The sequence below is a fragment of the Netta rufina genome (genome assembly GCF_964035555.1).
Source record: "Netta rufina genome assembly, chromosome: 10".
NCBI classification, from domain to species: domain Eukaryota; kingdom Metazoa; phylum Chordata; class Aves; order Anseriformes; family Anatidae; genus Netta; species Netta rufina.
Window position 1 is genome coordinate 22,549,819 of NC_140133.1, and position 12,494 is coordinate 22,562,312.

The 12,494-nt window shown below is 52.2% G+C and overlaps 1 protein-coding gene across 1 annotated transcript in view; it reads right to left on the bottom strand.

The window, feature by feature from the left end:
- Window positions 1–12,494, bottom strand: part of SRGAP3 (SLIT-ROBO Rho GTPase activating protein 3) — a 95,426-nt gene that overhangs the window by 21,631 nt on the left and 61,301 nt on the right. Inside the window, exons 5-9 of the mRNA XM_084292976.1 lie at window positions 11,529–11,714; window positions 10,638–10,766; window positions 1,557–1,778; window positions 962–1,063; window positions 531–728 (exon numbers count right to left, since the gene is read on the bottom strand). Of these exons, the coding sequence (XP_084149102.1) occupies window positions 531–728; window positions 962–1,063; window positions 1,557–1,778; window positions 10,638–10,766; window positions 11,529–11,714 (837 nt within the window). The remainder of the gene's footprint in view (window positions 1–530; window positions 729–961; window positions 1,064–1,556; window positions 1,779–10,637; window positions 10,767–11,528; window positions 11,715–12,494) is intronic.

Consider the following 12,494-nt stretch of genomic DNA (forward strand, 5'->3'; position numbering starts at 1 on the left):
CGCTGCTTCGTGGGCCACTGTGAGCCTGCTGTACGCCCAGTAACACCCCAGGGCAATAATTTCATGGAGGAGTAAGGGAAACAGATGTAGAAAATGAAAGACAAAAACACGGGAAAAAATGCAAATTCTTGCAAAATTTATCAAAAACAAGCACAACTCTAAACTGCAATGATCCCCCTCCCCTCGTAAATCGGAATAACAACACTGCTAGAGAAATTAGCAGCTTTCCTATGTGTACATATTTATCACAAGCCTGCTGCCCAGTTCTGAGCCACTCCTGCTGGCTTCTGTAAGCTTTTGGTCACAACTGGTTGCTCCAGTTGCTCCTTCAAAACCAAGGCAGACACTGAATTGTCATTCCCTGTGCATTGCCCTGCCACTGTGAAATGCATTCCAATCCCAAATCAGCCAGAAGACAAATACTTGAAGAGACTGAATTGGTTCTTGCTCTTCACTAATGAGCATTTAAAATGGGACTCAGCCCTAGCAATTAATGCTTTGTGTCCTGTATCACATGAGATGAGACTCACTGTAAAATAGAACATCTCAGTTTCCTGTTGGTTGGCTCTCCTCTTGGCGATGTTTATTTTACTCATGTAGGTCTCTGAAGCAGCTGATTTGACCGACTCAGTGGAGCGACTGTGCTGGAAGGCATCTGAAACATCAAAATCTTCCACTGTCAGCATGTCCTGCAAAGTCTGCATTGTGGCGTCCAGAGTTTTTCGTACCTATCAGACACAGAAGACAGCATGTTCTTGAAGCAGACTGGAAAACACCACATCCTGAGCCAAAACAACTGGCCAACAAGCAGCTCATCCTGGGCTCACTCATGCATGAGCCGCAAGGGGAGCCCTCAGCACCGCCACCGACGGATCCCAAACCCAATCCAGGAAACCCCCTGCATCGTGGGCTGAGCAATGCTGCCTGTGAGGCCGCCCGCGACACCCAGAGCAGTCCTTACCTCTTCGTTCTCTATCTTGAGGGTGGCCAGTCGCGACTGCAGCTGGTGGTACCGCATCAGCAGCTCGGTCTGCACAGGCTGCTGGGCGCTGACCTGACACACCTGGGGCAGAGCCATGCCAGAGACAGGAGAGGATTCAGTGGGTCACGCACTGAGCAGACACACGCATTGAACACCTACACGATTCTCGCAGCTCCTCACATCCCCCAGGGCAGCGTGGCCCAGTTTCTACGCAGCAGTGCCCTGGATGTGGGCCAGCACAAGGCATTCCTACCCAGCATTTTAAAGCTGTGCTCTGAAGTCTTCCAATTACAGCAGGTAAATCAAAGCCCCGCTTTACAAATCTGTTGGGCAGTTCAGCTGAGGATCAAGCCACAGGCATTCTAATTGGGAAAGGCAAGGAGCAAGAGGCACGCTGAAAGGAGGAGCCCTAATGAGCTAAATGTCTCATTAAGAAAGGAAACATGAATAGCAGCATGTGAAGACAGAACAGAAAGGGAAGGAATAACGTAATGGCGATGACAGAGAACAAGAGAGACCCAGCCCAGGCCAGGCCGTGAGGCAGCCCCACAGCCCCGGGCAGCAGGCACAGTACCTCGTCCCCCATGTGGGGCTGGAACTCGAACTTGAGCGGAGGGCAGAAGACCTGGTTGCACATGTCCATGATGGTGTGCTTGTCACTGCGCGCATCCAGGTTGTCCACGGCGTTCTCGATGATGTCCAGGCCCTCGTGGCGGGAGGTTTCCAGGTTGTACTCTGCAGACAGGTAAGTCCTGAACGTCCGAGCGAGGCTGGCGTGGAACCCCAGGTCACAGCACTGAGAAACACAAGCACAGGTATCACACAAGCACTGCCATCCCTGTTCTGGAGGGTCAGGCACACATTAAACACACAGAAAGCAGCGTACGGCCCAGGGAAACGCCAGCCCTGTTGTACGGGGATACGTTTAATAGCATACTGCAATTCTACATGAAAAGGCCAGGAGAAGACTGCAGGAGAACAGGCACCAGGGGCACAACCAGCCGGATGGTGTGACCTTGTGGGACCTTCGCCACAGCACTGGGGTTTGGTGGCCTTGGTTCTACAGGGAAGGACGCGGGTGGTGCTCAGGCAGGACAGAGTTAAAAATCAGGGAAAAGCACGGTTCTCCTGCGCCCTGCAGAGGTACCCAGAAAAGAAAGGGCTGGAGGACCCACACCTCGGACTGTCCCAGGGCATTCCTTCTCACCCGGGGAGCAGCCCTGCAGGTACTTTTTGTGCAAAGAAACCATTCCCCAGGTTCTCACGGACAGACGGTGCTCAGGCAGGGTGGCGCTGAGAAATGCCCTGCAGCATGTGCAAGCCCTTCCAGCCCGGCTAGGGAGCTGCCTGCCTCGCTCACCATGGAGCAGTTTCTCGTGCATAACTGATCGTTCTCACGTTCACCTTGGAGAAAATGATAAAACTCTGAGCTAATTGCCTCATGTACAGTATTCTGGCAGCAAAAGCCTGTTTTTAAACTCTCTTCTCAATATAATTGAGTTTGGCATGCTAAGTATAGCACCAGCACGGGGGTTTGCTGCTACGAATGCATAATCACAGCTCAGCACCACCCCCCCTGCCAGTCCCCAAGGGAGCCGGGTGGGAGCCGTGGCACAGCGAGCCCCCGCGCCGCTGGGTGCGACCACCAGCCCCTGCCCACGGCACTGCAGCGGGGGCGCAGCCAGGCCCGGAGAAGCACCCAGGGTGTGGATGCCAGCAGCAGCTCTGCGGGGAAAGGAGGGGCACGGCGAGACAGGCAGGAGGGCTGGGAGTAGGAGGAGAGCAGCGTAGCAGGCTGAGCCCTGCGAGAGGGGCTGCAGGGAGACTGCGGAGAACCACAGGGCTGCCTTCCAGAAATGCAGCACAGCTATTCCTGGGACAGGAGAGGGCTGAAGCTCCTGGGAGAGGACCAAGCTGGACAGTTACAGCTTTATCCATCGCCAGGAGTTTCGCAATCAGATGTCCCCAGGACGCTTGTTTCTGCCTGCCAGCGCAGCAGAGCCCCGTGCCGCACGCCCCCAGCTGTGAGCTGCAGAGATGCATCCCAGGGCAGGAGGGATGCGGGACACAGGCAGGAGGAACAGAGGGGAAGGCCTGCTGAGACGGGCACCCCACCACAAACACCTCCCGTGGCGAGCAGCCTGCACTAACGCTGCCGGCCAAGGGCAGGAGAGCTGCCACAGGACAAGCTCTGTCAGAGAAGCTGTGAAGCTGTGCTGCCACACAAATTAAAGAATAAGAGGAAAATCCTCATTGTCTGAGCTATAACCAAACACACCCAGAACCCGGATCATTTACCAGGTTCCCTTTTGCTCCTGGCAGTATGAAGCCATCTCCCCAAACCCCACCGGGCTGTGCCTCGTGGTACAGGGCTCCCTGTTCGGGGCTGCCATGTCAGGGACACCTTTTCCAGCTCTGCAGTGTCCACAGGAATTACTTTGAACCAAGGCAGAAAGGCACAAAAAGTGACTCTGCATCAGCACATCAGCACTGATAAACTTGAAGTGAAATATGAAAACTCGGCCGGTGCCACAAGCAGCTCCAGCCGAAGAAGTCATCTCGCTCTTTCTGCCCATCTGAGGAGACAACCCTCAGCTCGGATCATGTCACAGAGTTGTACTTGGTTCAGTCTGTGCTAAAACAAGCAGTAACAGCAAAACAGGACAACAACTGCTTGCAGATACACGAACACGGTCTGCCTGTCCTCATCCAGTCTTTTAAAGCAGCTGAAACCGCGTATGGAGCAACGGGGTTCCTGCAGGAACGATCGAATGCTCACAACCCACTAGTTACCCTGCCTGCTTAACTCCTCATGTGATCAGTTGAAAATGTGGGTGGTTAAGGACTGGTACAGCTCTGCCTCCATAAGCCAACAAGCTACACAGAAAGCTAGCTCCTGGGGAAGTGGGGTGAACCCAGGGCAAAACCTAGCCATAGGCCCAGGAGTGTCTCCCACAGGGCAGTTTTAGCACAAACTCCTGCTCGACCGCCCTGGGGCAGCGCACAGAAAGGGAAGGAGCCGAGGCGATGCAGCCTGCCCAGCTCAGCCCTGCCCGAGGAGCCCCAGGGCAGCTGTCCCCAGCAGGGCACGGGGCCAGGACCCGGCAGAGGAAACACCAGGGCCAGGTGACTGCAGGCCTGCTCCCCAAACGGGGCTGCACAGGTTTCTCAGCGCCCCTCCAAACCTGCCCCGGTCGTTCTGCTCCCTGGAAAATGATTGCTGCTCGCCTGGGAACAAATGCCAGGAGAAAATACCTGCCACTGGCACGGGGTGGGAGCTTCCAGAGCCTCCGAAAGTGAGCTGCTACAGAGGAAAATCACTGAATGCCGCAGGATCTGAGGAGACAGAGCTCAAGGTAACGTCAGATGCTTGTGGAAAAAAAAAATAGAAAGGCAATGTGAAATCTTTCCTTCACTTTGAATGCAGGGCTCATGCTGAAGCTGGCAGCTATCGGCACTGCCAGCACTCGGCTGCAGAGGACAGGCAGGGCAGCCAGCTCACTCGCACGGAGCAGCCCTTGCAGGCTCTGGTGGTTAGCGCTGAGCCTGGTGCTCCACACGCTGGTGCCCAGAGAGGGAAAGGCAGAGCATGAACTTTCACACAACTCTCAGGGAAACGCACAAAGGGCAGGGAAGAAAAAAAAAGACAGACTTCAAACTCCTGCTCCCAGCTCCAGAACAAACGGCATCTTCTCACCCCTCTCATCCCCTTTGATGGAAAATAAATTAGAAGCACAAATAATAATCCTTAGTGCTTCTGCAGTGCCTTTCATCTAGAGAGCTCAAAGCCCTTCATATATTAATTCATTAAGTCTCGTAACACCCCTGCAAGGGCTGGAAATATTACAGTGTTCAACCAAGAACCAAGTGAGACCCAGGAGGTTAAGCAGGCTGGCTCTGGTCAGAGTGCCCCCAACACGGCCAAAGCCAGCGCGGCCCCGAGGCGAGGCACAGCACGGCCGCTGCAGCACACAGCACACGGTGCCTCTGAGGAGCAGGGAAATGGGGAGGTGTGCCCAAGGGCAGGAGGACAGCTGGTGAGAAGCAGGGCACTGAACGTGGGCCTCGAGCTAGCGGGACACTAAATCCCTGCTGGCAGGCAAAACGTGAGGGTGTTGGTATCAGGCCAAAGTGGTAGAAAGACTGAAATGTTTTCTAAGTGACCAGCTCATCCATCTCTTCCTCACGGTTAAAGATATTTAACCTGCCTGTTGCAGAGCATGAAACCATGTTTTACCAGGGTAACATTTGCCCTTGGCCTTGATAACACCGGGTACCACACCTGAAAGCATCCCCAGGCCCTAGGAGCGCCCACCGGGAGCACCCAGCGCTGCTGCTGTCCTCGGCCACCTCCGTGGGGAGCGGCTCCTGGCCAGGCATCGAAAACGCAGAGAGAAACAGCCACAGCTCTGCAGCCACTGCGCTGAGACCACCTGCGTTACACAGGCACCCTGCTCAGCCCGTGATGATGAATGGCTGCACAGAAACCCCCTGTGCCGTTCTGCCACAGCCCACGGCCACGTCCTGAGCCGGGTGAGCGTGGCCCCAGCGCAAGCCGTGGCCGGGCCTGCCACCAGCAGCAGTTACTGTAAATCTGCCAAGGGAACAGTCGTGGTGCATCGAGCTCAGCGCTTTGCCTGAGGCGGCCACGGCGACATAAACCCCCCGCACATCCCATTCATCCTCAGCCAAATCTGAAGGGTGGACGTGTAGGGGTGGGGGCAGGGGGAGCACGGGATCCTTCCCGACACAGTCATCAACTCACACCCTGAAGCGTGAGATTTGATTACTTCTAATCAAAGGTTCCTTAACTGCAAATATTACCGAGCCCGACATTATGTAGGCCTTTTCAGAACCGAGCTATAGTTAATTAACTCTCTGCTCCCTGGAGTGGGTTTCTTTCTGAAGGATCTTTAACCCACATTTTATTTTGCTCCTTAATCTCTCTATAGCAACCCCTCTTCTGTGTGCATTTTCTTTTGTGCGTGTGTTGTTTCGTTTCTTTTTCCAAGATGAACTCATTGGCAAATTAATCTTTTAAAGGACATTAAAACCTCGAGGCTATTCTTTCGAGCTACTGGGAAAAGCAGCAGCAAAAAGCATGGGGAGAGAATTCTTTTTTCCACAGGAATGTTGTTGCTTTTTTGTATAAACTACAAGGTCCAGCGAACCTTGCTCACTGCCTCCAGGCAGTAAAATTTACAGCCCGCGCGATACTTCTAAGCCATCAAACAATCAGCACCAGGGCTTAATTAATTTAGCAAGCCAATTTCAACGTCCACAGTGTCCGCATGAGGAAGAAGTTGTTGCTAGGTGCAAAGGTCTGCACAAAATGCAGATTTGCCACACTATTAAAGCCAGGACAGACAAAACGTAGGAGATCTGTGTTGGCTGGATTCTGCTAGTCTAATGCAGTGCTCTAAGAACAGCTTAGAAAAAACCCATTGTTATCAGAGTGCCGTGATTTACGGTTTCCCCACCAAACGGGTAGCTCTGGTAGCTATTATTAATACCCTGCGTACAGAATTAGACTGTAAGTTTACTAAAGCAGGGTACTAGTGTACGAACAAAAGACGTCAAACTCCTGAAAGAAAATCCAGCAAGCACACCTCTTCCCCTCCTCTTCATCCACACAAGCCCTGTTTTGAAAGGGATCGCACATCCCTACCCATTTATTCTCTTACAACACGTAAAGCCCTTAACGAACCAGATATTTCCGATTTCCTCACCTGCTTCCACTGACACCCCCCGCCCTGGCTGGGCAACCCACGCCCCAGCAATGCTGCCCGGGGCTGTCTGTGAGGCCAGGCGTGCCTTAAAGCTCGCAGGTCACCTCTGCAACCACAACAGCTGAGATTTTTCATCTCAACTGACTCACGGCACCACGGGAAATCAGGCACCCCAGCGAGCCCTGCAGCCCCGGCACGTACCCTGGGATGCCCATGTGTGTCACCGAGTGTCACCGCCACTTGCTGCAGCCTCCCGGAGCACGGCCCTGGCGCTGTGCAGCCGCCTGGCACCACTGCCTCCCCAGCCACAGCTCGCTGCCACGACGCTTAGTGAGGGCCCTTCCTAAAAACACGTTTTGTTTCTGCTCGAAGGACAGCGCAGGCAGCACTTCTGTACCTCTGTGCAACTGGAAGGCTCTTCATGCTGGAAATATGGCTTCAAGCACCCCGCAGAAGAGCCCTGCCACCCGTACACGCCGGTTCCTGCTGTTGGAGCCAGCGGAGGCGCGTGCGGCCCCCAGGCAGGGGAGCACTGCCCGGCAGAGCTGCTGGGCTGCAGGCACAGGCGCCCCAGCAGTTAGCTGGTGATGGAAACGACAAGAAGGAGAGCTGCAAGAGACGCCTAGAATTACATCCTAACGAAATGGCACCTGGCCTCAGCACCCCGAGCACCCCTTCTCCCCAGCAGGAGCCAGGTGCCCCGCAGCCAGCCCTGCTGCCTCCCACCCCGTCACTCACACGGGGACAGCAGCACAACCCTACCCTGCAGCCCCCAACAGTAGCTGGAGACACACAGTCCCCTCCATTTCCCTCTACTCTCTCTTTTCAGCACACAGATATTTTCTGTTCCTTTTTCTGGCCCCTGCTTTGCTGTGATGTAAGTGACGCTCACTGCAGATTCCTGGCGTAACAATTCTGACATTTCTGTTTCCTCTCTGGGCTAAAGAGCACCTGAGATGACAATGCCACCAACTAACCTTCCTAGTGTCCAAAAGATTCGGCAGTAATATTAAATTCCTAAGAATTCCTTTCCTTTACTTGCTTGTTTGCCTCAGCTATGGCAAACACCCCAGCGCACAGGGAGGCACGCTGCGTCTCACAGAGATTTAACAGAGCCCGAGCCAGTGTGGTGGTCAGCTCGTACTCACACCGATCCTCTCGTTGTACCTCCTAAACCCAGCGTTATCTTTTGTGTGAACACTTCAAAATATTTTACAGCTATTTCACACGGAGCTCCAGAGAGATGGTAACAGCTTTATCTCCGCTTTACACACGCGACCACAGAGATTATCTCGGTCACACGGTTAATGGCAGAAATGAGGGACGAACCGGGTGTTTGGATATAAACGCGCTCCTTCCAAGGGAAGAGGCGAGCAGTGCACTTTGAGTGCAAGTCTCATTTGAGCTGTCTCCGTATTCCTTTTCTCCTTTCTAAAGGAGGAAACAAAAAGGCCACTGGAGACAGAAGGAGACAGACACGCCCTGTGCCACTTCACGGTTCCTCTGATCGAGTTTTACATTTCTCATTAAAAGCGAAGCGCTGGGAGGACTCTCTGCTCTCCCGGAGCAGCTGGGACCTCGTTTTTCACCAGAGCAGGAGATTAGCAGAAAGGCTTTGTTATAAAAGTCACTATTCTGCGGTGATGTTGAGGGCAGAAGAAATGTCAAGGCTGTGCCTAATAGATGACACCAAGCCATCTGGGATTTGGGGAAAACGCTGCTAAATTAGCTGCTCCAGTGTTCTGACGGTTCAGATTTGTGTACAAATCAAAAAACTGCACATGGCAATTTGCGCTTGATGTGAAGGGTGTGCGAGAGCCCCATCACCCCCCTGTGTCCCCGAACAACAGCCCCTTACATCGTTAATCATCCCTCTCGGCGAGGCAGCGTGGAGGAGCTGGGAGAATGAGCACAACCGCAACGCACCCACCCTGCTGGGGTCCCATTAAAGCACGGCCAGCCAGACTGCAAGCTGAAACAAAACAGTGTTCCTCCTCTGCAGCACCGGCACCATCACTCGCCTGCTCCAGCCTCACTCCTCCCATCAGGCGAGCCCAGCGCCGGGGCTCAGCCCTGCCAGCGCCGCTCTGCTGCCTCTGAGTCCCTGAAGGGACTCCTGGAGCACGGAACAAAAGCCATGTGCAGGCTCCAGTGTCAGCACAAGGGAATAAATTTGGGAGGAGTAATATAAACAGCCAGAACTAGACTGGAACTCTTCAATTCTCCAGGAAATCTAAGTTTCAAAAACTACACAAAAACAAAATTAAAAAAAAGAAGAAAATGAAGGAGGGAAGGGGGTGTGTGGGGAGGGAGAGAAAATACACAACAAGAAACGGAAACCCCATGAATAAATCAAGGTGTTATCACACCTCGCTGTTCAACTGCTTCCATGACTGAGTTGTTCAGTGTATTTTATAAGATGGCTGAACACATCTTAAATAAAGAGAATAAGGACATACCAAGAATAGATTTTCTTAAATCTATTTAAAATCTTAAAATCTTGATATTCCTCAGGGGTTTTGCTTCAGGCTTATTTTAATTAATGATTGAAAGAATAAATAAATGTCAGTTGGTTAGGAAAAAAAATAAACACTCCAGCACATTTTTAAATTATACATTTAGGTAATGATGAAGCCAGAAGGCGAACCCGGTACTTATAGATCAGTAATTTATGTGCTCACTGAAGCAACTTCAGAAGGAAGAAACTGCGTAGTGCAATCTACACCACCATGAAGACACCTATCAAAGGAGGAGGTGGAAAACCCTGCTCTTGAATCATTTAAAGGCAGCTTGTAGGAGTCACTGATAAACACACAGGTTCAATTCCTGCCATCACTACAAAACTTGCTTCCAGGAGTCGCTGCCTTGAGGCTATGTTGTTCAGGGAACACTTTGCATTCAACTCAGCAAGCGCCGCCCCTAGCCAAGGAAGCTCTCCCACCCCTGCTTAACTGCCAGCACACCTGGCTGCCACCACAGCTGAAGAGGGCTGAGCACCTATTCAAACTGGTAAAAGCTGCAGATATTTGTAACAGGAAGATTTTTTCTTCTGTTTTCAACAACAAAACTGAAAATGTATGCAATTCCACGAGAGCATCTGTTGGAAATGCAGACTAATCAACGTGCTAGGTGGAAAGCTCAGGATCACCTGCCCCATGGCAAATTCTACTCCCGAAGCTCTGGACTTGGAAAAGCTGCAGCTGCAGGAAATCCTACCCAGTGAGAGCCAGAGATAAGAAGCTGTCACTTTAACGTGAAGGAAAGCACTGTTTCTCCACGGTCCCAAAGCAAGAACCAATGCAATATACACTGACAACCAGACCGCAACATGCTTGTGATACGACATGAAAGATGAAGAAAACATCCAAGCAGTTTCTAGTTTGTAACTGTATGTTATAGGTGCCTGAACCACAGAGTTGGATCCAAACCTGGACTCCTTGCTTATGCTCTCACAAAGGTGTTGCCATGTATGCTGGCTCATACCATGCAGTTATAACAAAAAAAATCCATCTTTTTTTTTTTTCCAGACACTGATGACAGAAGGTTCTATGGAGCACAAATAAAAATCAATTACTTTGTTGTGTGATCATGTGGCCACCACAAAATTCAGAGAAGGCTGACTCCCATATAATGGCAGCTCCAGTTCTACCCATATATGCCTATGTCAGCTGAGGGGGAAGTCAAATGTATGTGTGTAACTGCAAGGGAAAAAAACAGGGGAAAAAATCCAAGTTTACAGCACGTTATCAGGCCTCAATTGAGCATATTTTAAAGCCTCAGCAAATCCCCCTTCATTACCATCATGTATGAGTGAAAGCGTGTTTAAGTGCAAGTGCATTTAAGAACCAAACCATGCCTAAGACTTAGCTCTGCACTTGTCAGGAGAAAAAAAGAGTAGGATGCGCACAGAGGGAGGAAGCACTTACATCGATGAGGTCGGAGACATCGTGGATGTAGTATTTACTGACAGCTGCGTTGGTGGCTGCCAGGTTCAGCAGGTAGTCATTCCTGGCTTTTGTACACTTCAGCTTGTTTTCAGAATATTTGGCTTGTCTCTGAAAAAGCAAAACGGAGCGTTAGAGCATAAATAGGATGCTCCTTACACAGCTTCTCTTCCTGCAGGGCCCCACAGCATCCCAGAGCCTGGGTGTGACATGTTAATTAATAACATTTGGTATCAGGTGTGATAACAGACACCCTTGCCAGGCTGGAGGAGAGCACATCTGAGCACGGACACAACCAGCCAATGCACAGTAAGGGCATTCTGCTCAGCCATACCCCGTGCACCCGAAGCACAGCTGTTCTGCCTTATCTGTACGGTCATGGAGGTTTTGGCATCAATCAAAATTAGAGGGCCAAATTTTCCTCCCAGATATGCTGACATGCATCTGGACTAAATCCAGATTTATGCAGCTGTATCAAAGTGGAATCCAGCCCAGAGGCCCAAGCTACAGAATTTAGAACAGGGCCCAGAATTCAAGACTCTGTACAATAGCAGATGTGCTTGGATCTGGGGCATTTGTTCAGAAAGATCACTAGTCTGAAGGTTTAGCACAGATTAACCCTTCACGGAGGCTTGCTGGGGGACAAAATCCCAGTGCTGGGTCAGCACGCATGAGAATGCTTCCCAGCTGAGGAAGCTATTGCTCCTTCTCAGAAATTAACACAGGAATTAAACAGTTTTGGAGATTCCAACCTCCAGGAGGATTTGCTGAAGCTGCAGTGCTGTTCTGTGCAATGAAATGGGCCGGAGCCAAACTCCCCCCACTGCAGAGGGAGCCCCGCAGACAGCCCATGCCTGGCTCCCGCTCACCCACCTTCTCCTTCATCTTCTCAATCTTCTTGACGGAGCTCCGCCGCTGCGGCCTGTCCTCGTGCCGCAGCAGATTCACGCTGATGTCCCCTGACTTGTTGAACTGCTTTTCCTCCTGCTTCTCGGCCTCCTTCAGCTTGCTCTCAGCACTGATGCTTTCTGCATGGTACATGTGGTAGGTCTTCATCACCTGAGGAAACGAGACTTTGTGAGTCACCTCCTCCATGGCCAGGAGATGCATCAATGCAGCAGGTGAGGACAACAGCCACGGGCAGCGTGGAGCACTGCCTCTGCTCTGCCAGGGCTGTCCGAGGCCACTTTGGCATTAAGGAACAACAAGGTGAGGAGAAAACTATCACAGAGCCACCTCATCACTATTCTGTAGCAGGTGTAAGAACCTCCACACCCTGCTCAGTCCCTGCTGCAGGAACAGCCTAAGACACGACTCCAGCACACGCCTGCACTCAGCGAGCACTGCTCACCTTCCTGTGGGGAAATGAGAAATCACCTCCAGTGCTCTGCAGTGATCATTTTAGAGCTGGCAAGAGGAATGCATCTGCTCTTCTCCCTTTATGTCGTTAGTCACATTGTCCCCTTGTATCATCTCCCTTCAGGATCCGGATGCCTTAGTTCACATTGCCCTGACAAGGCCCGAGATGCCCGACTTCTCGCTGAAGATCGGTCTCATTCTGAGTGCCTGGGTGCTGGCAGCTGTGGGACTGGGGCTGGTGCGGGTGTGGATGCCAGGGCTGGACGAAGCAGAGGTGCAGGGCAGCCCACGGCAGCAGCCCCCTGCCCTTCCACATCCCCAGCTGTTACTGGTGCTGCTGCTTCCTCGCTGGGGCACGGCACGGCTCTGCCTCCTGCCCAGCACAGGGGAGCTGCGGCACGGCCGCCGTGAGGGCTCTGCCAGGTACGTACAGCACTGCTGCAGGGAACAGGATCGGGCACATAAAGGTCCTAGAACAGC